The following is a 26,737-nucleotide window of genomic DNA, read 5'->3' on the forward strand; positions in this document are numbered from 1 at the left end:
CTAGTCACGGAGTCTAGAAGTTAAACAAATCTTAATTTCATAATAATTAAATATTCAAATCAAAAATCAACGAAAAAAGCGTTTATAACTTGGACCGCAGAAGTCAGGATTTATTTGACGTGCGAGGTGATCGATGGGCAACTGAGTGGGTATACGGTCACTACTGGACATGTTAAATACACAAACATTATTTTTAATTAGCACTATATTACTCCAAATACACGCACACAATAATATAACTGATATATTATATCAGTAGAGTCGCATGGAGTATAGAAACGTCACGAGGCCTTAGACCTCGTACAAGAGAAAAAAGAAGCTGAAATGGAATTGGACTGGGGTAGTTATAAGGTAAGGAGGAAAGCTCCAGTAATGTGATAGAATGGTGAAGGTTACGAAGAATGGAGAAGATGGCCTTTGCCGCTTAGCTAGTGGATGAGCTGCTTTAAATATCATCAGAATAAGACCTAATATTGGAAATACTGTACTGTGTGAGCAGTGTTGGCGTAGTGTCTTCAGTCTGTAACTCTCATCCATGAGTACGTAGGTTCAATCCCGGGCTGTGCACCAACGGACTTTCTATGAACGCATTTAACATTCGCTCGAACGGTAAAGGAAAACATCGTGAGGAAACCGGCTTGCCTTAGACCCGAAAATTCGACGGCGTGTGTCAGGCACAGGAGGCTAATCACCTATAATATCTATTAGATTAACAAATGATGATGAAACAAATAGAGGAATCTGAGGACCAGACCTAAAAAGGCTGTAGCACCACTGATTTATTTTATTAAATGCCGAGGACCGCTCTGGACATATTATACGAGTAGGTACATATTTTAGTAGAATAGAAGAAATGAATTTTCGTTCATAGTTTAACGTATAAATTCAGAAAAACCATTTAATATAAAAGGTGTATACAAATAACATTCCATATAAAAACAGTAAATATGTAATTCTTACGACACAATCAAAGCCAATGGGAAAGTTCGGAGGGCTATAAATCCGTGAGTGACGTCACTCCTCATATAAGGCAGACAGTGTGGGACCGATTTAAGCGTGAGCCCAAAGAATTCTTATTGTAATATTTATTTGGCACTTGTTGGGCCTTTGAATGCCAAATAGCCGAGTTCTATGGCCGCCTTGCCGAATTGCTCATGCAAACGACATACAACGATCACACTATGTGATAAAACTTAATATGGTCTAATAGTGACATTTATCGCAGAAAGATGGCGCTGATGTTATATGAATGGACGGAAAATAGCGAACAGGTGGTTATTGATTGAGACATTAGCAATACATGCGCCCTATATTAGTAACAATATATATACAATTACATAATTACGCAATAACTGATCAAAATAAGTATAGGTAAGTTAATTGAAGTTAATCAATGGCGCTACAACCTTTTTAGGTCTGGGCCTCAGATTTATGTATCTGTATCATGATCATTTGTCCATCTAATAGGCAAGTAGGTGATCAGCCTCCTGTGCCTGACACACGCCGTCGACTTTTTGGGTCTAAGGCAAGCCAGTTTCCTCACGATGTTTTCCTTCAATCTTCGAGCGAATGCTGCAGCCACTAGGCCAACAATGCTCTTGTAAGTATGTAAGTTAAAAAAAAATTAAATCCACGGTTGAACTGTGAGTATGACACAATTATGAATAGAGATACCGTCGCCCATAGGCTTCAAGCGTTCTGGCATATATTTCGCTGCCAGCCTTTTAAGCAACAAGCTCTTTTCATGAAGTATAGAATACTTTATTAGAAGGTAGTCGAATTGAATCGGATAAACTTAGAAACCTGGTTCCACATAGTGGTACGCGGTGGTCTTAAAATACGGTCAGTTTTGGATAAGGTACATTGAGGTGATAATTGTGGAATTTATATAATACTAGCAGACTCGGCCAAGCATTGCTGTGGCTTAAGTTTTTATTATATTACATAGTAGTAAACTATTCAAGGGAAACGGTAGGAGAACACCAGCCATGGAGAGCACCATGCTTTTTTGGTGGTTATGCCATTAAACTGTAGCTTATGTGAAACGTTGGTACTTTCAACACAGCGCCATCTGTTAGAATTGTAAATAAATAAATAGATAACCTATCTTTTAAGTTAGATCAAACTGCACACGGCGTGCAAATTTGATTGAAATCGGTTAAGTAGTTTAGGAGTCCATAGCGGACAAAGAACGTGACGCGTAATTTATATATATTAAGATTTGCCATTTTAAAAATCTAGAATATAGTAGACAAAGCCGCAATGCAAAAACAGGTTAGCACGCGTTGCAGCCGCGCAGTAGTCGCAAACAGATTAAATATATAACCTGGCAACTCTCGTAACGTGTGTTATGTTTATGGCACTTCGGTACACGTCTGCACTGTTTTATTGTGCGCTTGCGGCGGAACATTAAAATTGAAAATATTGTTATAAGGTAAAAGTAACCAGTTGGAAGACTCAAAGTTGGAAAAACAAAGATGAGATGTTCATAAGCATGGTTAGTTCTAGGTGTCAAGAGCTTCTTGAATGACCTTCCCGATAATAGTGGTTTGGTTAGGTTAGATAATATGTCCGTTCTTTTAAATGGGCTGATATAAATCAATGTATGACATAGCTCTTAATTTCGAGTGGTTTTCATGAGTGGCCCAAAGAAGACCTTCTATTAGAAGAAATTGTAATTTATTGTAGTATTTGATTGAATCAAACACAAATCTGGGTTTTTGTTCGGTTTCGCAGCGTGAGACATTGCCTAAAGATGATCATTTGGAATGAGGTTTTATTGAAATTTGTAGTATTGGATTGAACCAAAGACAAGTCTGGGTATTTTTTCGTCACACGGACTTATTTTATTTTATAACTACAGTGAAATAATGAAAAGACGTAGAGTTGCCGTCATAAAGTATCTTTATAAGCAAAAACTAAAATGAACATTTAGTAATAGGTGTTAAAACAATGTGCTCTACACCTTTTGTGTCCATAACTCAGTATATTATTTTACTGAGGTGCGCAGCGCAGGGGCAAAAATCACTTGAAAGTTTATGTGCATACATATATTCATACAAGCGCATTTGTCTTGGGAAGTATTACATTTCATGTTGTGCAAAAATAAAAGCTTAAGGCAGGTTTATACGTTGTCACATTCGTGAAATTCATAATATAAAATCGACTGAAGGTCAATTGGAGCAAGTTACTACATAATTTCAATATAAATATTCACTTTTCGTACCGCGTTATATCGAGATTGCGGCTTAATGTTTGAAAAATATGGACCTTTCGGAAGAGGCCTTAGTATTTAGTCAATTATTAATAAAAAAAAAATTATAGAAGAGGCAGGAGGCTCACCTGATGATAAGTTATACTGCCCCGCCGCCCACGGACACTCAATGCCAGAGGGCTCGCGAGTGCGTTGCCGGCCTTTTAAGAATTAGTACGCTCTTTTTTTATTCTTTCTTTAAACAGTAACAGTCACAGTAGAATTGCAACATGGGCTTGTAAAAATTGTTCATAAATATATCCAATCAGTAGGCGAATTATCGTTTCAAAATCAAAAATTGAAACATTTTAATAAATTACGTAAGTATTTAATAATAAACTTTATTGCATTATGCACTTTTCTGTTCAAATTAACCAGAAATTATGCTTAAACGTGAAAACAGATGCCTATCTTAACCTGAACACTAAAAGTTTATCGTAAAATCTACAAAAAACTACACTTTTGCTACTTGAACATTTTATTTGCACTTATATTTACATAAATACATTCAAGGATTTATTTATTACAAATGATTCGGGAAGTATTGCACAATGATTACTTCAAAAGGTTCTTTTAAAACTGAACCATATTGGACGGTTGCTAGATCATCGGGGTGTTTTAAATAATAGAGGATTTTATTATTATATCAACGATTCACAAACAAATTATGCCATGATACGAATGTTATGTAAAGGTAGAAGATAGTTCCTGCGTCTGGCAATACTCTCGGGGCGTAACTCAGTCAGCAAAATGAACAGCCTTTGCTCGTATATACGAGTATACTAAATCAATATTTACAATTTTATATTAATGTTATTAATATACTTTATCGTCAAATAGTTGTAGGCTTGTTTATGAACCTATAGCAGTGTTGGCTTCAGCGTTCTCGCATCCCGGAGGTCGTAGGTTCGATACCCGGCTGCACCAATGGACTTTGTCTATGTGCGCATTTAACATTGTACGGAAGGAAAACATCGTGAGGAAACCGGCTTGCCTTAAAGACACAAAAAGTCAACGTGTGTCAGGCACAGGAGGCTCATCACCTACTTGCCTATGACAAATGGAATGAGGCCCAGACCTAATTGATTACGACCACTTGTTAGTAAGACAAACGCTATTTGCAAGCTTCAGTGTTCTATAGCCAATACGAGTCTTTGATAGCTGAAGGCGCATTTAGTGCCATATTTTTATTGGGCCATTAGATATCATTTGGGCAATAGAAAGCTCTGATATATGATTTCCTAACAATACATTATTACAGTAAGATAACTAACCTTAGGTAATCAAATTGACAATGCTAATATTTGTAAATTGTGTCAAGTTCGTGCGAGTAACATTTCACTTAAATTGAAGTTAATTCCGTAATTCATTGTTGTAGTTTTTTTAATTCATTGTCCAATTATTTCGTTTACTTTGAAGAAGGTCTCCGTTTCTTAATGGATTAGCTTAATTACTCCGTTCTACTTTTGTTTTTTATGTTGTGTAAGTTTTGATTAATTAGATTTTAGACTATTTTAAGTAATATTAACAATAAAAGATGTCGTTTGAAAAATTGATAATAATCTGTGTGTAAAATGTATAGGTTAAAAATGCAATCGCATCACAGCCTATAAGTTAATTACACTAAATTGCTTTCCTGCACCTTTGTAAATGATAAAAGCCTGTTCCTCGCTATGCGCATTGTCTCATAATTTCCCACAATGAAAATAAAAGTGAGAATTCAATCTCCTACATTAACGGTATCCACACTACAGTGAGTTTTATTAAAACCAGCGCATCCGGGTTTAAAAACCATGACAGACGAAAACATTCCAAAAATGCAAATCAACATTTGATACGAAAGAGTCTAAAGTCGTTTAACATCCGTTGCGATTATATCATGTTTGGACATTACGTAATTTAGCTAACAAAAGACTAGAAATGCGAGGTACTTTATGTTCGCGGTAAGGGTATTATGGTAAATTGTACAATTGCTGGCACGGGCCAGTCGTTAGGCGAACATGCCGACCGCCGACGTGACGTCCGATGTCGCTTTGTTTCAGTTTTATGCGTACCGAGCTAAGATTAGAGAGAGAGATTTATGGCGGTCATAGAGCAAGTTTTTGGGACGAGCTTTCGTCGAAACGCTCAGGTTTCTTAAGAGGCCAATTTGTGGCGCAGCTTTATGTCATGTCGTGCATGCCCCGCCTTTTTATTACTGCCCCTTAACTGTAAACAACACCCATTCTGACCGTCTTGGATATTAAACTTATATATTCTTTTGTCTAATAAAGTATGAGGTTTATGGACTGTTTAAAGGGTGCCCGAAACGTTGAGATTTGACGACGCGATAACATCTCTGAAGCGAACTCTTGGAATTCTTACAAAGAAATTAGACCACGAATGTTATTGTCAACTTTAAATTTAATTTAAGAAGCTATTATTTTTATATTTAAAGCTTGGGTTCGTAAAGTCGGTATTTTACAACTAAATGGGTGACATAAGCGTACACATACGTAGAAGAATTTTACTTGTTATTGAGAATCAAATCGTTCATAATTCATTCACTCCTCTCTCTGACCAACTTGAAAAATCGAATGGTCACATAAGCATAAAACAAATTGGTCGGATTCTTACACTCACCAATCTTCGTTTGGGCTTGATGAGAGGTCGATTCTGTCCGTTCATCTTGTAGTAGAGTCCACACGCGTTGCATAGATAATGTCCGGTACCGTCTCGTCTCCAGAGTGGAGTACTTGTCGCTCCACAGTTGACGCACTCCCGGCCCTCTGTTGTGGATAAAACTGTATTAGTATTTGATAACATTGATCTTAAAGAAAGCTACAGAATTTTTATTAGTGAGATAATTGTTGAAATTATTCATTTGAGAGCGATATAAAACTCTTTGAATTTTCTTCGTGTCTGATAGTGTGAAGTAATTACCTGTTTCCTGGCAGGCTGGGGAAGACGAGAGAAAAATCACATTCAGAAACAATCACAATTTGTTAATTCACTTAAAGCATGCAACATACACTACAACAAACATCATTAAAATGTCCCGCAACAAGCTTAATTATTAAAAAATAATTAATAGGAGAAAGCCAGACAAGTTTCACTCGTGAAAACAAAATCAAGATTTTTTTTACACGCAAGGAAAATTTAGTTAACGATATTATTGGTGGTCATGCAAACTTAGATTAAATAAATTCCATTTATATTACGTATTCAACTACCTCTATTTCAACATCTAAATAAATGTCCATACAAATATTTCTAGATTAAAAAACGTTGCAAAAAACTGTTAGCAATAAATATAATCAGAGCGTAACGCGTTTAAATTACTATACACATGCTAATATGCTATCTAATTGTATTATAATCGCGGTTTTAAACAATTTCTACGAAGCTCTACATCTCAACCATTAAGCTGTATAAGTATACAATTGTTTAAAATATAGTTTGATACATGCGAACAAGAAAATCCCTCAAGATGAGTTGTCCCCTGGGAGAGTATTTCAATTAATGTCGATTGTAATTACGATCGATTCGCGGGCTTTTGCTTTATTTTCAGTGCTGAGTAATTACTCGCTACTAAAGTTGTTACAAGAAGGATGCACTCGCTCACACACGGGATGCGGTGCAACGCCCACAATTTCTCTAAACCCGATTACAATATTGATGATTTACCGAGGTCGAATATAAAATCTAATCTCGTTACCTTCGCATCCTTTAAAAGTTCCCACAAAAACGTTAAACGATAAATTTAATTTGATTCGGGAGAAATTTCGATATATATTCGCTACTTTAAACATTTTAGCGTTAATTTATTTGACAGAATGACGATTTTAATTAGCTCAATATGTTTTCACTCACTTTTTATTAGGGAGTTTTATTTTACATGTCAAAGACAACTTTGGGCCGCAAACAGGCTAAATTCTTATACGAGTTTATTGCCCCACAGATTTGGTATCGGTAGGTATCTATATCATAATAACACATATCTTGATCTGATTATCCAAGTTCCCAGATATACACAGCGATGCGCTGAATAAATAATGGCTGCGCAAGGATTTAACGAGAAGGTGAAAGTGGTCGTCTCATAGAAAAAACTCTGGATACCAATGTTCCCGAGCTTGAGGCACTTCGGCCATTCATCTTTTTTTGTACATAAAACCAGATCACAACCAGCAATTAAATCTCCCGAGCTTTATCGAAAACTTATTGCGATCGAACCGACAACTCACTTTTTGGGTTAACCCTTTTATTTTTTAATATTACTCCGATAAAACCTGTAATTTGCCTCGAAGTTTCTAATAAATAAACATCAATAGCGATTATTATGGAAAAATAACAGGATATTACCGGGAGTATGGATGTTTATAGTGACTCTTTCGTTCTACAATAACATCTCTATCGGAAAGCGTTTGTGAAAGTCCGCCACGGGTTAGTACATGATTTACAACCAGGAAACAAAATTATACGTATCATAAGGTTTTTTAATTGCTAGAAGGAAAACAGACGTCACAATCGTACAAAAGAATTCATATTTCAGCTATCGAGTAATCTCTGAACGTGATTTTGACGTGAAATAAAGATATATTTAAGTGCGCATAACGGTGACTGTCCGGCCAGAGATAAACCAATCCTGTGCACAAGTGAGGTTGGAACGAAAAATTCCAGTGTTTGTACAAAATTAGAATGCGGCTCGCTCTTTATTGCCTGGAGTGACGCGCGGTCGTGACGCGGCCGGCTACGTGACCGCGATAAAAGATTTTCATCTGCCATATTTACGTTGCCGAGTGGGCGGTTTTTATATTTCAAGAGTCTCGAGCACACTCCTGCCCTGAGCGCAAAACTTTTCACACGCCCCTTGTGCGTGGGGAAAATAGATCGACATTTCACGTATTCGACTGACGGTGCACACTCAAGTGTCGAATGCTTTGTCACGATTATCACGCTGATAAATTTTAGAAGTATTTGCTAGTGTAGAGTAGAACGTGACATGATTCGTTCCATTTGTATCTACCAAAACATTCTATCATCTTTTTAATATCTCAAACGCTCAGTTCTCAAATGTTTTTATAAGTTGTAAAAGGACCATTCTCCCATCTACCGTGACGCGGTCAGCTCATCAACACGAAGGCTATTTTGCATACAAACCATTAAATTATTGCTCAAACTTATTCTTTGTTGCGCCACAGAGGCTGTTATTACGCCTTAATTATACACCTGTATGCAAATAGAAACTGGAAGCTAATCTTGAGTGCTGTTTTCACTCAGGGTAAGATAAAATCAATGAGAGATTTTGCACAATATATAAAAATAATTGTTCTAGGCTTAGGTTGGATTGGACGGGTACATCGAGTCGTGACTAATGAACCAAACATTTTTCTACCTCAGAAATACCCCTATACGATAGGGGCACAAAAAGGGCATTCATAGCAAACCATGGACACCCATTTTAGTGCGTTGCCGGCCTTTGAGGGATTAGAATACTCTTTAAAAAATTGTCGATATTTTTTAGTCAAAGGTACGGCTAATTCACCATACTGGAAAGAAAATCTAATATGATTAAATAATGTTTGGAGTGTCAAATATCATATTAAAAAACAAAGACAAGTTGTGGTTAAACAGAAAAATTTACGAAACCAGTAATCAGCAATGACTTATGCTATTTTTGACATTAACTAGAATGAATTACAATAGTTCTATGCATGTGTGTACTGCAGTGAAGGAATGAAGTCATTTTTCACGGCGCCTGCGCTGGCAGCCATTCATATTTGCATTGGTTATTACCATACGGTCAGATAATTATGTTTGACGGCGAAACAACGAACAGTTGCAATGAACTCACTGTAATTATACACGATACATGTACTTAATGAGTACATTGTATTTTATGGCATTATTTCACTTGAATATTGATTGATACGTAGATTTTAAATGCGCTTGGTTATAGAGAATACAAAACAATGAGAGAACGTTAAAGATCGCCTAAGTTATGGACCATCGCCAAAACCTCTCCCAGCTTAGAGCCTTCAGAAAGAAGCGTAAATAAAACTTAGTTTTTTACCTAATTTGTTTAAATGTTTTTTTAATTAAACTATTCAATGAATTTCCGTCGGTGTATGCAAATGTTGCAATTGTATCCCACAATGTCTGCGCCAGAGCGTGACGCTACACAATCGCTGCCAGAAAAAATATTCATTATCATGTAAAAAACAATGCAATATACTTTTTTATACGCCGGTGACCACTGTTACAATAAAACCTCTTTCCTAAGGTCCCGCATGAGTTACGTAAGCCTAGTGACGACCCTCAGGTCATTTTTATGTGCAATTAGCACTTGCTTGTACGGTTGGAAACGTCAAGATCGGGGTGTAGAGCCCAAAAAGGTTGTTTTTCCGTCTAACTCAAATGATAAACAAAAATTTGTCAGCAAAATCCTATTATGACAGTTTAAACACGATTATTATTGTAATATCAGTGTTGGCCTAGTAGGTTCAGTGACCTTCATCCCTGAGGTCGTAGCTTCGATCCCCGGCTGTGCACCATTGGACTTTATATGTACGCATTTAGCAGTCGCTCGTGCAATGAAGGAAAACATCATGGTGAAACCGACTTGCCTTAGACTCAAAAAGTCGACGGCGTGTGACAGGCACAGGAGGCCGATCACCTACTTGCCTATTAAATTGAGAAATGATCATGAAACAGATACAGAAATCTGACCAGACCCATAGATCTGATTATTATTATTGTAATATGTAATAAATAAAAGATTTATAACAATATATGTACTAAAGTCTTCTACGCTTAGATAGCTGAAGTGATTTTTATTTTCTGGTATTGGTGTTTCAGTCTACTTCTCTATGGCCAAAGTAACATGCCAGAATATCTATCTATCTATGACGTCACTATAACTCTCTTAGCACAGTCCGGGACTACCCGTAGTCAAACAGTATTAAATTTTGCATAATTAACTGGAACGAAACTGCTTTATGAATTATTCTCCGTATGAATAAAACATGGTCGATTTTTATTCTAACATAGCCCAGCTCTCAACACTAACATAAAACAATGTTTTCTATAAAAAATAATATACAAACAGAACTCATTCCTACTGCCCATCAGGCCGTAGCGGACATGAGGAAATTAAAACATCTACATACTAATTTGATATCTATTACAATAGGAAAAGGGTTATTGTTGCATGATTTTTTTTATACAAAATTGGTATAGCGCATGGCTACACTAATTGTTTGCGCTTTCTTAGAAACATCTTGCAACGTGCTCAGCATAGAAATAGCCATGATTGGCGAAAAGATATAGTCTAATGACTCATGAGCCCTCGGATTAAAGCCATAACATTCAAAAGTGCATTCAGTTCCGTGAGATACATTGCATTTGAATTACTGTCGAAACATTGGAATTGTAGATTAAATTAAATGCCATTTTAGTGAACGTAAGCATTGTTTTAGAAAGTACCAACATTGGTATAATTTGCTGTACTTTAGAAATTTACGATTATTGAAGTATTGTCCGGTATTGAAATGTTATATGAATTGAGTTTATGATAGTTGTGGGACTAATGCGAGTAATATTTTCAAACAACTTGAGGTTTCAATCTCCCTTTTTACTTAATTATTTCGCTTATTTTTTTATTTATTTTATTATTATTTTACTTAATTAATATCATTTCTCGTCCAAAACTACCAGGGCCACATAATGTATTAAGAAGTTGAAATTCATCTTGAGGTTCTTGGTTTTAAAATAAGAACATGAACATTGTATCAATTAAAAACGATATTTAACTTGGAAAGAGGTATTCATAGGTGAAAATACTCCTTGGTGGAAGCAATATTATGTTAATGCGCTGTGCCCGGATGTGGCCCATTCCATTGTGAGACTGACCTCGTAACCATGTGCTAAACAAGCAGATTCAGATGAAACTAACGCTTTTAAATCCTTAATAAACGATTGCAACTGTATACTCTAGCTATTGATTCAGTAACGGGTCACGGACGAAGCCTTTGTTGTATGCAACGTTTTTAAGTAATTTATTTAGATGCTATCTTTGTTTTAAATTTATTGGGTAATATGTTAGTTAGTTCTAAGGTTCCGTGCCTTCTTAATGAGGCTTTGCTTGGGGGGGAACAAGAACAAGTAGTTTAGTTTGTAGTGTCTGCGGTTTGAAACTAAAAAACATCTTACTCAAACTCAAAATAACTTTATTCATATAGGTAACCAAGTACACTTATGAACGTCAACAGAAAATTAAATTGATTCTTAATTTAAATTTACTACCAAATCGCAAGTCCTAGAACGGGCAAGAAGAACTCGCAAGAAATTCTGCGCCACTCTTTTTAATCGCGAAGTTTTGAGTCATACAAATATAGCATTTGTAGTTATCTGTCTGAGTGGTTAATGTATTCTATTCTCGTCAGAACAACTTCAGATTGTTAGAAGTTTTAAAACAGACTTCGTAATGTCACACTTCATAAGGAGCTCACGGTAATGTTGTAACTATTGCAAATAATAATAAAAAATATATTTGTTCTCAAGTAAAACAAGTAGTATGGCGATATCCTGCTGAGCTTACGAAGCTTCGGTGAACGTCACCTTGAACCGACGGTAAGGTCGCTAGCGGAATTCTAAGTAAACCAATTCATTTACATATCAGAATAGAAAATATTAATAAAAGAATTGGCCATACATTTGTAGCATTACTTATATTTTGTTGTATACGAGCTCTGTGTCTAACCGCTTATAAAAGCTTTATGAAGAAATGCTATTATCAAATTTTGTAGGTACTTACTTCTCAAGCAAGTCATTAGGGTGTCACTAAGGATATTTAAGTATACACAATTATAGCTACTATAACTGATTTACGCTGCATATAAAGGTCAAATATATGAAGTGATATAAAACGTTAAACTAGTGGCGCTACAACCTTTTAGGTTTGGGCCTCAGATTTCTCTAATATTAAGGTAATCAGCCACCTGTGCCTGACACACCCCGTCGGTTGTTTAGGATTTGTTTTTCTTCACAGTTCGAACGAATGTTCAATGCGGAAAGAAAGTCCATCGGTGCACAGCCGAGGATCAGGGACCTCATGGATGAGAGTCACAACCTGAAGCTACTAGGCCAACACTGCTCTATGTGATATACCATGATATTAATACAAAATTCTCTTGTAAAAATGTAATCCCGACAGTCAGTGAAAAAATTTTTGCATAACGACTTCTTATCAGTTCTTTGAAAGCGAAAGTCAAATCGCTCCTAGGCCTAAATCTATCAAGGTATCTAAAGTAATCGGGGATATAAATCCTTCTTTGTCTGAAGTCGGTTAAGAAACTATTAATAACGTAATATACAATTATCAATTAACGTCTTCTAGTTTTTTCTGTAAACGTGTTTCTACTAAGTAAGCGTCTTATAAATTGGTAAACGATTTATTCCTCGAGGGGAAATGTTTTTGCTCCACACATGTAATTGTAATTGAAATTGTCTAGATTATTAATTTAACTATAAAAAAGCTACTATTAAATCTTGTAAGTATTTTCTTCTATAAGCACCTTATTTATCTAATGTTTTAATATATTTGTAATATAAAGAGTGGTCCATTAAGATAAACCATATAGTACAAAAAAAAATCATCCACATTTAAACTATCATTTCAAATTAAATTTATATTTTTTTTGTGTTTGAACCTTCGTTCTTGTATGAATGTGTTTTTCATTTTTAGTGATATTTGTCTATTAAGAATTAATGTTAAAAACAAAATTTTTATCAAATATTCATCCACATTCAAACTATATTTTTCCAAAGGCTTGTATGCCTTTTAGTGAAATTTATATTTTTCTTTGTTTTTGAATTTAAACCGTCGTTCTTGTCTAAATGTGTATTTTATATTTAATATAGCTTAAGTAATACTAATAAAATAAATAGACGTCGTTCATTACGCTTACTAAATCAATTGCTATAAATAAACCGCCTTGTGATATGATTTACTAGCTTAGATATTAAGTAACTAATAAGTTTGCAATTAAATAGCGAGCAAATATAAAAAGTAGAGTTTCCGCCGGTTATCAGGCGAATATATCTATAACTTTTATAACACCTCATCCAATAGCTTTGACAGGCTGTCTCATAGTTCAGTTTTTCTTCAGCAATTAAAGCCAGTTTTTTCAATACATCGCCAATTACCGCTCTGAGAAATTCCTACGACTATTAGATCCGCTCTCGTGGGATACTTATGTAATAATTTTTATGAAATCATTATATAAATCGCAACAATGTAAAATGGATCGTCCTTTGTTTAAAGAGAATTTCGTGAAAACGCGATCTACTTGCTCTTATCCTATAATAGAAACGAAAATCATTGTTGAATATTAAAAACTATGATATTCAAAAACTAATATTTCTTTAGCAAAACCTTCCAAGGAGGTTTGAGACGCGAGCGTATCTAAATCTACTAATATTATGAAAGATATATTGCTGTTTTGGACGACAAAATAGTAACATAGGAACTAAACTAACATTTCCTAACAATAGAAATAAACAAACCCAGCCACTCGATGTCATTGATATTTTGAATGTCGGTGAGTAGCTACCTACCCAGGCATCGAAACCTTTTATTAAAAATAGGATTTTGGACAATATACGTTTAAGTAATTCTCGCTTTATACATAATTGCGAAAACGGCAAATGAACAATGGGCACATTATGTTTTAAGGTCGTTGATATGTATAGCCTTAATTGTTATATGAATTATTTGAATAATGCTTTAAGATGCGGAAAAATACTCGTTATAGTAGGCAAGTTCTTTATTATTTTATTAACAGTATATTATTGTTATGGTAGAATAGATACGTGACTTACATGTGTGTGTTAAAATAGGTAAGTTTCTTATGTGTGTGTATTTTTTTGAGGCAATCGTTTTTAATACTACATTACTTATAATGGTAAGTTATTTGTTTAATATAAAAATAAAGGTCCTATTTGGCATTAATAAATCCGCGGAAGTCGTTTTTTATATGTCTAATAAAAGGTTATTTAAATTCTTTTGGATTTTTGATATTTTGATATTTTTGATACCTGTGTTCATGTTCTATTTAATTATTTTATTGTGTATAATTTTTATTTGGATGTGTATAAATACGGACATATTAAAAGTGACATATAGCATATATTCTTTCATATAAGTCAATAAAACGATCTTACTTATGTAAATAAATTTGGGTAAATTTCATCACGATTTCGAAAATAATTCTGAAAAATTAAACTAGAAACCAACAATAGAATCAGCAATTAAGTAATGAGAAACTAAACTTTAGAAGTTCACATGTCACATTCAAACAATGCGGCCGCGTATAAATACGAAAAATACCGAATTAACTAAAGTAATTGCCTAAATTTTATGTAACTTTTTTATCTTTATTACTATGTTACATTATTATTAAGTAATCGCTTTATTTGTTATGAGAGTATCTATTTAAATGCGGGAAGGCCATTGCAATCGTTATGGTTCTTCTCACAGAAATAAATCTAATATGTTCTGTTGAACGATTCAACGGAAATTTTGTATGAAGGACTGAGTTGCTTTTTCTGATATTCTTCAAAGAGCACCAAGCACATGAGAATCAGAGACGAGGCTTAGCAGTATGGCGAGAGAACGTTGAGGTATTTGCAACCGCCGCTAATAAATGGACTACCTGGTCAGTTAGTAGATAGCCTAACGTAAATTAACATAAAAAGTAAATTTAAAAACTACTTTTATATGCATTTGTTGTGTTCCTTAACCAGAGTTGGGCTAGTGGCTTCAGCGTGCGACTCTCATCCCTGAGGTCGTAGGTTTGATCGCCGGCTGTGCACCAATGGACTTTCTTTCTATGTGCGCATTTAACATTCTCTCAAACGGTGAAGGAAAACATCGTGAGGAAACCGGCTTGCCTTAGACCCAAAAAGTCGACTTATGATATAAAATGATCATGAAACAGATTCAGAAATCTGAGTCCCAGACCTAAAGAGGTTGTAGCGCCACTGATTTTTTCGTCCTCCTTAAAAAGACTGCAATGGTTTATTATTCATGATTTATTATAATTCTGTAAAATAAAAATAAACTATGTTTCCCGTATGTCAAAAATTATTTGACATATAAAGGTATGTACTAGCTATGTCTCGACTCTGAAACCATTTAAAGGAATGGTATTGCAATTTAAAAATAAGTTTTTATTACTTGGCCAATTATTTTGGATACATGAAGAATATTGGAAACTAAATTTATTATGCTAAACTGTTTAACCGAAGAATTTTACGCGTGATTCAATTATTCTAATCCCAACACCTTTTAAAATTACCCTCAACCGCCAGCCCTGAAATCGTATTACGATATCAATTGGTTGTCATAGCAACGCATCCCAAACCGTCGGATTACTGCATTGCTATGGTAACTGTATCGTTTATATAAGTTTAGTAAAAAGCGTTATTTAGCACCAGAACACCAGTGACAGTTAGTGAACACGTGAAATTATCCCGGTGCAACATACGATTATCCAATCATCTTTAACATAAATGTTTATCATTAAATCGCTACTTGGGTTTTCATACAACTGATAAGGAATTTAGATGTTCCCTTTTTTAATTTAATTGTTCTGATGTATTGGATAATCGTGTATGAAGTGCGAGCGAGCGAGTGCATTGTGAGCATTCGCGCGAACTCACCGGCGCTCGTACGCGTCTTGTTCGGCCGCGGTTTGTTTTGCTGCTGCCCATTATAACCCTTCCCCTGGTAGTTGTAGTAGTCCGCGTTGTATTGCGCGTTGTACTCCCCAGAGGGCTGACTCTCCTGAGGACACGTGTCTGGCTGCGCACCTTCGCGTTGCTTCGACGGTGCGCCCATCATGGGCTTGACGTCGCCGCACAGAGGAAGCTCTTGCTGCTGTTGCATGAACGCGACGCTCATTGCTGTAGCGTGGGCAACGGCCGCCTGGTAATCCTGCTGGCCGAGCGCCGCAGCCGCCACGGAGTCCGGCGTTGAGTCTTTAGGAGGGGTGGGAGGGAATGAAAAGAGGGGGTGAGGGTGTGGATGCTGTGCGGGGGAGAGAGGTTTTTCTGCGGCGCCGTCCTGCTGGAAGCCGCTGCCCCACGCGCCGCTTCCGAGTGCCTTGGAGTCCAGCCACGGATGCAGAGGCGTGTGGAAGTGCGGCCTGCACACTTGACCACTACCACTACCTAATGTTCGACCTAGAAAAGATAATTTAATTAGTCAAAACATAATTGTAATGGAAAATTATAAGTTTTTATTGCTTATTAAGTCATTAAATAAAGATTTAAGTAACTTCAACTAAGCCGATTGAGCCTCGTGCTTGCTTGAATCACTTGTTAACTAATCAATGATTTCGTGGTTTAAATTTTTTTTTAATACAACTATAATGCATCTTCTTTTAAAAAAACATTACGTTAAGTACAGCTAGATGAGATTTTAGGCCGTCGAGACTTTGCCTTTTCAAGCTGTTTAATTTCTTAGACGTCTTATTTTAAGACATTAAATTGTTGAAGTGTTTGACACTGGTTAACAGGGTTTTTGAAAGTTTATATTAACAAGGGCTAATGAGTTCTAATTATAGAGATAGAAAATAGGATAGTATTGTCTCCAACAATTCTCAAGAGATAATGAAGATTTTCTAAATTATATTTTAATAAATAGTAATGGGTATTAGATAAAACTGTGAAAGAAATGTCAAGTCATACCGCGGCATTAACAAAGCCTGTGTTTTCTCAAACGCGGCAACAAAGGGCAATTAAGACGGAAGTTTCGTTAATTTAATAACTATTCTGTCAGTTTAATTATATACATGAGTGATTTGTTTACGTTTTACAGCTATATAAAATATATAAATATAATGTAATACTACAGGGAAACACTTGAATGTTAACATTGCTAAGGTATAAGAACTATTTTACTTGACTATTACGTGTGGTTTAGTTGCAGAATCTGGAGGTCTCAGATACGATTCCATAGAAACAAGTTTAGAAGACAGATAAAAATATGATTAAATAATAAAGAGCATAATGAAACATATATCTCGGTCATATATACCCTTCAACTCAAATTGTTGTTTTCCGGGAATACTAAATAACAACAAAAATCTCTTACATTCGTTTTCAAAATCAAAGTCAAATCATTTATTTCAATTAGGTACTTGAAAGTCAAAATCACAAGTTGAAAATATATTTTAAAGACAATAACTCTAGGTGCCCCTTTCAAAACGTAGTTTCATATGGAGAAGAATGGCCAAGAAACTCCGTACTTACTCTTTTAAAATAGTTTTTACAACATTTTGTATAGGTACATTGATTTGATAATTATATGTAAGTAACGGTGATCTATGATCAAGTAACAACCTAAACAATACATTAACTTACTAATATAATAATTTGTTTCTATTTAAAATAAATAATACCAAAATTCTGTTTTTACTATCAATGTAATTAAAATATTGAAGACCATCAATCAATGTTTACTTACATCGTCCCACAGCAAATATGATTCAGCAAATAATTTGTCCGATAGCTAGCATATGTACATTCACTCCCCTTTCAATTCACAATTATTATTTAAAACACAAACATATGTGCTGTGTGACGATTGGTTAGCTTTACGAAGGGTACGTCCCTTGCACTACGGGTTACTAGTAATGTTTGTAATTGTGGGTAAAATTCAATAAAGAAAACTGGTATATAAGTGAATTGTGGCTTTTATTTGGGAATCTGTATTTAAAGCAGTTTGGTTAGTTTAAGGACCCACTCTGGTTCTAGTCTGGTTCTAATCCAGACCTTATTTTGTGTTGGATATTCCATCGAAAGCTCGAACCGAATTACAGTTGAAAATGTGAGGCTGTTGTATATATTTTATACAAAGCCTTAATATAATATAAATATAAACTTCAGTAAAAACATAAAGCCAAAACAAATTTAATACTGGCGACATTATGCATAATAATAAATAAAATGCATATAATAATTTTAAAAAGTTACCTTCACAAAAGTGTTATAAATATCTACAATAATATAGATCTGTAATAATAATAAAAGCATACAGAATAACCAAACACAGTAGTTTTTTAACCCTTGCCCGCATCGATCCTACCCAGGTGTTGATCTGACCGGGAGATAAGTGATATTTATCAGTGCACCCGGTATGGTAACTGGGCTCAAAATTCATTAGTGAATGTGTTTACAATACTTAATGAGATTGAGCTTAAAGCTCAGCCTAACTTACGATTTTAACATACGGAAGTGTTAGTTAGAGCTTATTATCGCCACTAGATCTAAGTAGGTACGACTATAAGACCTATCAAAACTAATGTTCTTAAATATAAATTTTGGATTAGGTTCTATATATTCCAAATATAGAAAAAAAATAATGAGATTGAGCTTAAAGCTCAGCCTAACTTACAATTGTAACATACATTCATACATAAATACGATAAACTAATTATTCTAAATTTATAAATATTTATAAATTTTGGATTAGGTTCCTACAATCAAATAAAGAAAAAATAATCGAAATCTTCAATACGGCGTTCTAAATTAAACGCATTAAAAGCTTTATTATATATATTAAAAGATCACTTCAAAATCAAATCCCCTTCTCCTGACTCAAACTCTTAAATCTGCTGACACGAAAACAATAATTGCAGACATAGGCCGCACAACGTTTTGACATCGACGACCGGCAGCCGCCCTTCGTTCACAATACCACTACTGATGGTACGATAGCGTATGAATAATTCTCCTTATCGCGCCATCTAGCCACATGGCCTACCTGCCCCCTACCATGATCGCTGCGACGTCAAATAATGCGACACTAATAATACATTTTAAAACAGCGTGAATCATTTTCTCACAAAGTAATATATTACTTACACTACAATTAACATATACATACACTAACCTATGATAATAATATATACACAAATAAAATAGATTTAATGTCTCAATTAGTTTCTTAACAACTAAATAATTGATATTTAATAGTAATAATCCAAGCAAAGGACTATGTGAAGGTAGCATTCTCTTGTTTCGTAGGCCAAGGCTCTGTAGAGTCGCTGCGGCATCAAAATATATAAAAATATTCGTATCGCTTACTTGATATTATAAGATAACGTGGTACGGGGTAAGCTTTTTATTCATTAGCGCACAAGTTTAGGCTATTGTGTTAGATAGAATATTGATTGTATTGAATTATAAAGCCATTCTTGTTAGGTATAGGACAACCTTCGATTAAAAGATATAATTATATAGAATACTTACGTTCTACGAAATGACTGGGCATTTGTTCTATATAATTAATGTACTTTACAATATTACATTGTATTGGCAAACACGATGACATAAACACAAAGTATAGGGCTTTAATTTGGAATAAAGTAGAACATTTTATAGTAGCTTAATTCCTGCATGAACTTGAAGTTGATATCCATACATATTCATGTTACAAATTAATTTACATTTCGACAACCAATGATAACGACCATCATATGATTAAATAAACAATTCTGTATATAAATAAACAAAATCAAATCATAAACCAATCAAAGCGGGTTCTCAGAGCAGACAAAGCACCGGAATCGAACCCCAACCCCTGCATATGTCCGCTCCGGCAGATGCAACCAGAGATGTTATCACGAAACGCCGCTGGGTATTGCAAGTGCTGCACAAATGTAACGGTTTTACAGCCCCTAAAAACCTTAACACGCTCGCTAATTTTAAACTTAAATTATTAAAAATTAATATGTATGTTGCATCATAGATTGTCGTTTTGACACAGCCCTTGCCATAGTTTTTATAAATCAACAGTTTATTATTACTATAGGCAATTGAGCCGTAGTCTAGTTGTTCTCTTAATAAATACATCTAATATGTTCTCTTGAAGGTTCCAACGGTAATTTTGTATGGATAGAGTTGTTTTCTTACAAAAATAAATCTAATATTATGTTCTCTTGAAGGTTCCAACGGTATGGAGTGAGTTGTTTTTTATTGTATTCGTAGCTTATGATATTCAGAGACGATGCGAAGTCTATGGCGAGAGAACATTGAGGTATTTGCAACCGCGGCTAATAAATGAACTACCCGGTCAGTTATTACATAGCCTAACGTTAATCAACATAAAAGTAAATTGTAAAACTAATTTTATATGCATTCCTTAACAAGACTTTTATGGTATTATTTATACAAACCACAGTGGTATTATAATGTGTAAAATAAATAAATTAATAAAAGTACTACTACTCCATCATATGAGCGTTGTGCTACCAGTTTTCTTAGGCTTAGAGGTCAGCCGTCATAATTTTGAATAACCCTGTTTAGGCTTATTCAATATTATGTTTTAGTGGATAATAAATGAAATGTTATTATACATAGCATAATACACCTATATTGGTAATTAAAAACATGTAAACAAAAAAGGCGTCAAAGCTGTAAGTGCATTTGCAAAACACAACCTCCAAAGCATTCAAATTCGTATATCGTACAAATAACTCTTCATGCTATATTATTCCTTGGACGTATAGTATTTAGGTTTATTGTCCTATGTTATAATACCTGCTCATCACTGACCCTTATGTCCTATGTTTTAGACATTATTTCAGCGTGAAATATCCGACGTGTTAACGAATGATAAATGTAGGCGTTCATATCGTTTATCGGATCTCGCCGTTCGCACGCCGAATTAATTTTAATTTATTGATCGCTCGTTGTACAGTTTAAGGTAGTATCAAAGTATCAACAAAGGATCCTATATCGACAGTATAAGAACACATTGTTATCAGTAACGTGATCTTCTGTTTAGAACATTTCATATAACTAAGGAAGATTCAAGAGTCTTTCCTCCAAGTTCGATTTTGTTCTTGGGATTAAAGATATAGTTGGCGCCTCGTAGATAGTGCCGGTGACCGGTGAGGAAATGCTACCAGCGTTAAAGCTAGGTACACTGCCATAAGGACAAAACTTTTTAATTTTTCTATTTATTTATTTTTTTATTATTATGACTATGTAGGTTAAGAATATTGTTAATGTTGTATATTTCTGTGATGATTATAAAAAAAATACGTACTTAATAAGAATATAGGAAGACTGTTAATTAAATAGTATTTATTTATTTATAAAAGCTTGCCAACGCTCGGTACACTGATTGATTGGTACAAGAAAAATAAAATACTAAAGGAAAATCGATTTCCAAGTATAAGGGGAGCAACTATGGATCTCCAGACCTAGGTCGTTTATTACAATGCTCAGTCTGGATATTTTATCCATTTAAACTCAAAAATCATTACTTAAATACATATTATTTTTAAGTGTGAAAAATGATAGCCTCCTGATTTATATTGAACGTTTTGACACCAACCTTTTTTTCAAATAAATGAGACCATTTTTACTAAGTGAAGCTTATTTATGAATCTAGCTATAATTTATCTACGAATACTATTTTGTATTGATTATATAACCGTATTTATTATGCCGTACGAGTTGCAAGAAGTTTTGCATGCAAACAAACCGTCCGTCCATATTTAGTATCGGTACAAAAATGTATAAAAGCAGTTTCCGAATCAATATGCATAATTAATATTAATTAATAACGTGGGAATATTTTGCAGTTATCGAAATGTTCTAATTCTATTCAAATTTCTCTTTTTATAGGTAGATGTCACGCCATCGATTTATTGGTTTTAAAGCATGCCAATTGCCCCACGATGTTTAAGATTGCGTTTTAACTTTATACCTTTAGGAAGCTCACGATACTAGGCCAACACTGCTCTAAATGTTACAGCAAGTTTCACATAAACCTTGGTGATCATATAATTATATTTTGTCGCTCTGTTTATTATAATGAACTTTGTTTAATTATAAGTAATCTAACAGCTACACATATACATATATAAAAAGAAAACACTTAGATAATATACAAAGCCAAAACAGATAACATTGTTGTAAAAAAACGTACGAAACAGAAAACATATATCAATTGAGTACTTGAATATATAAAAAGAAAATTGATATTTCACATTAAACAAACTATACTATAATACTAATAAAAATTGTTACTATTGCTAAATAAAGTCAAAGTCTTCGCTTCCGTAGTTCAAACCCAAAACATTGGCGAATTGGGCAGATAATTCATGTACGTACGAGGCACATGGAACAATTGTGAATATCTTGTCGTATACAGGATTCGTAAAAAAATCAGTAGCGCTACAACCTTTTAGGTCTGGGCCTCAGATTTCTGAATCTGTTTCACGTACATTTGTCAGTCTAATAGGCAAGGTGATCAATGATCAGCCTTATGTGCCTGACACACGCCGTCTACTCTTTGGATCTAAGGCAAGCCAGTTTTTTCACGATGTCTTCCTTTACCGTTCGGGAGAATGTTGAATACACATAAAAATAACATCTAGTGCACATGACCAAACCTACGACCTCAGGGATGAGAGTGGCACCCTGAAGCCACTAGGCCCACACTGAACACTTTTTAAAAGAATTAAGACAGAAAAACTTTCATAGCAATCCACTTAAACCTATTGCACAATGAATTAACAAGACATCATCATGCCACACATGACGTCTATATTACCTAATCATTATTCGACCCAATGCGACGTCCTTCTAATTCCTATAAGTGACCAAAATATGTTTTACGATCAACTAGCTGCGTTACGAATGGTTAATTGTGAACGCGGGCGGGCAGTGTCATGTTCTGTTATTGGATTATAATACTTTTATATTACGTTTCTTATTATAGGACTACTGCATTGTGAGACTTGAATAATAATTAGCTGGACGGATTATGGAGGGATTAATCGAGTATGTTATAGATTCAATTTTAATGTTTATATGCAGCTGGTTCGCGATTTTGTTGGTGTCTTAATACACAAGCGTACTTAAGCGTAGCGATAGCGTAGAATTAGGCTAAATATCATAAAACTCGTATATTTTGGGAGAATTACCGAGAGTATGCTAAGCCAAAGTTGCGTGTTGTTAAACGATTCTTACATATATTATTATACCCAGCGGTACCTAGGCGGGAGGTAGCACAGCACAGGACAGATTTCAGAGCCAGCGGAGTAAGTAAGTATATTACTATGTGATATTGTTAGAAGCACATACTTTTTAAGCTTCTACTACAACTACTAGCTTTATAAATTTAGGCTTTAACGTACGTACACTAAAGCTCAAAACAGTGAAAACATTTTTGTTTTTTTAATTCTTGCCTTAGTCTGAGCATTTGTTTTATATATTCAAAGAGGAAGTTTCTATGTATATTCATACATATGCATATAAGGCGATTTAGCAATTAATCTAATTAATTCTGAGGTAATTAATATAATGGAATGAGGAATATTAAGAAACAGCTTATATAGACAATACAAGCAACAGGTCGAAAGCACGGGATTACTAAAACTATTTTTATTTCACCGCCAGTAACGTGGTATATATGAAGGAGCATTTAGCTGCAGCTGCAGCTGGTATTTTAAACCTTTTCTTTTCACCATAGACAAACCAGCAGTTCCTAAGACACAAAGACTGAAAAGGTTTTCAGATTTATAGCGTTAGTATAGATTAGCAGCCAATTTTTTATATTATATATTTACTTTCTCTAAGCCCCCAAATTCGCTACCAAAACTTTGATTAGATTTACTGTCAATTATAGGATCGTCTACGTGGGTGTCTCAAAAAGATTTATAGCCTCTATCAAGCGTTTATAAACTTCTCATAAAAACTATAACCAGTGCCTAAGAATATGAATTGTGAAGGTTCCCGCGGCGATTGTTTTGTATTGGCAAGAAACAGGTTTCGATAGGTTCCGATGTCGTTTGACTATCGCCTTATTACCAATGTTTTACCTTTACAAGATATTTAGAATACAGAACGTATTACACTGTTTAATGCTCCTAAATAGCTTTTGATACAAATAAAATTAAGTATTATACGATTCTTTGATTTCATTAAAGAGTTTTGTTTATTTTGAATTAGTTTAAGAATAATTGTATCATTTATTTATGTGTAGTAACATTGAATAAAGACAAAATATTGATAGGTCACATATATATAATTATAATTAAATAATCCACAAATAAAGTATTCTAGGTATTCTATGGGAAGATTTCATACAGTTAATTGTCGTTTAAATAAAAACAAATCAGTGGCGATACATTCTTTTTAATTGGGCCTCAGATTTCTGTATGTTTAATGATCATGAATCTAATAGGCATGTGTGAGCCTCCTGTGCCTGACACACGCCGTCGACTTTTTGGATCTAAGGCAAGTCGGTTTCCTCACGACGTTTTCCTTCACCGTTCGAGCGAATAAACATCGTTTAGTTAGAGAAAAAGCTAGTTATTAGATGAAAAATCTGAACACGGAGCTAGATAATTTGACGATATATTCGGGTGCAACGGGCAACCAACAATTCTTTGCATACAAGACATGTAATCCCACCGTCTGCGCACTGCATACGAAATGCCAGAACCAGGGGTGGGACATTGTATTTTTATTTTCTTACGAACCCATCACTTCTCATTAAGTGGCGTTTGGAGAATATTTTAACATCACTAATGTCCGGACACGATTTTTATTGTTATTGCATTTTAATAAAAATTTCATTGTCTGACTGCCCGTCGATACCTTTCCTTTCTGAGTAAGGAAGGAAGTGGTCATTTGAGGTTGAATTATTCAGGTTGAATTTTGTAGTTAACTAATCCGTTCAAATCCAAATCTAATATATATTCTCGTGTCACTATGTTTGTTCCCATACCTACTCCTCCGAAACGGCTCGACCGATTCATATGAAACTTTTTATGCATATTCAGTAAGTCTGAGAATCGGCTACTATCTTTCAAACCCCTAAGTGATAAGGGATTTTATTTTCACCACAAAATTTTATTTTTTTATGATACACCATCGAAAAATACTAATTTTCACCCCTCTATCATCAATCCCTATTTTTTATTATTGTAAATAGTTATTTTTATTGAACTAAAAAAATGTTTCCTTGGCAAAGCAACGTTTGCCGGGTCAGCTAGTAATTACTATAAAAGTTCAAATTTTTTAATCGAATGATGTCCTACCTACACGCTATCCGGGTTATAACCTGGAAATTAAGGATTCGATTTCCGATTACATAACAATAGTCTCTAAGTGTAATCACGAACTTTTCTTGAAAACAATTAAACTTCTTTTGCTATTGGTATGTTACGAGACTTTAATACACTTAATTTTATTAGTTTTATTATTCTGTCATATGACCTATACGTTATCTGGATTATAACATGGAAATTCTGGATTCGATTTCCATAATTGTCTCATATTGGTAATCACGAACTTTTCTTGAAAACAATTAAAATTCTTTTGCTATTGGTATGTTACGGTTTTTTTTTATATAATTGAATACCTCAATAGTTAAAAACTCGAACCTAACCGCAAAGAAAAAGCTTGACAGAATTCGAATTAGCTTTCAAAAGTTTAACCACGAAAGCTAAGGTTACAATTAAAACGTTCGGCCGAGTTTATAGATCCGTAAAAATCTATCGAGCACTCGGATATGTCACGGTACACTTGTGATTCACATCAAACACGCCGCTCCTTGCTATGCCGGCGGCGTATGCGCAGCCTCTAGAAAATTTCCACTACACTTGCTGTGACAATCAGATGCTACCTTAACCTATTTGAACTCGATTTGTATAACCAACGTTTTTTTCTTTTAAATTATAATCCTTCCTGATTTCGATTTAAGAAGTTATTTGATTTGCAATAAATGCTTTGTTTGCAAATGATTCATCAGGCTATTTGATAAATCGAAATACAACTTATCTACATTCACATAGTAAATAACAGTATGGTCGCTTCGGTACATAGGTATGTAATAAAATTCAGAATCAAACATGCAAGATTTAGTCTGTTTAAAATGTAATTTAACTGGGAGATTTGATATTCGATTAACGACGATTTTGTATTACAAAAAAACCAGTGGCGTTACAACCTTTTTAGGTCTGGGCCTCAGATTTCTGTATCTGTTTCATAATCATTTGTCAATGTAATAGGCAAGTAGGTGTTGACTTTTTGGGTCTGAGGCATGCCGGCATCACTGGATGTCCAATGCACAGCCGGGGATCGAACCTACGACCTCAGGGATGAGAGTCGCACACTGAAGCCACTAGCCTAATTCTGCACCGCAAAAAAGCTTACCACCATTAATTTACATTTAAAATCAAATGTGCAAAACTGGCAATACCTTTAAACATTTTCATTATAAAGGAGCCATAAATCGAAGTTATAACGTAAATTGTAACTCGATTTATCGATTCCGATTGCGTTAATCAAAGTGCATTGTTACGCCACAACCACTTTTGAATGTAATTAATAACAATGACAAATTCACTAAATTACAACAATCATATATTTTTTAATTTGTTTTATATTCATTATCTAATTGCACTATTTTAACAA

General features: G+C 34.5%; 1 protein-coding gene across 6 annotated transcripts in view; it reads right to left on the reverse strand.

Annotated features, from left to right (window-relative positions):
- The window catches only part of LOC125051174 (GATA-binding factor C-like), an 86,737-nt gene that overhangs the window by 39,680 nt on the left and 20,320 nt on the right, over positions 1-26,737 (reverse strand). For 2 of the 6 annotated variants that reach the window (XM_047651352.1, XM_047651350.1), the window contains exons 3-4: positions 15,956-16,477; positions 5,876-6,021 (exon numbers count right to left, since the gene is read on the reverse strand). In XM_047651352.1, the coding sequence (XP_047507308.1) occupies positions 5,876-6,021; positions 15,956-16,477 (668 nt within the window). Of the gene's footprint in view, positions 1-5,869; positions 6,022-6,175; positions 6,191-15,955; positions 16,478-26,737 lie in introns of all 6 variants that reach the window. The other 4 variants (XM_047651351.1, XM_047651349.1, XM_047651353.1 and 1 more) reach the window with 3 other exon arrangements.

The sequence above is a fragment of the Pieris napi genome, chromosome 7 (genome assembly GCF_905475465.1).
Source record: "Pieris napi chromosome 7, ilPieNapi1.2, whole genome shotgun sequence".
NCBI lineage: Eukaryota > Metazoa > Arthropoda > Insecta > Lepidoptera > Pieridae > Pieris > Pieris napi.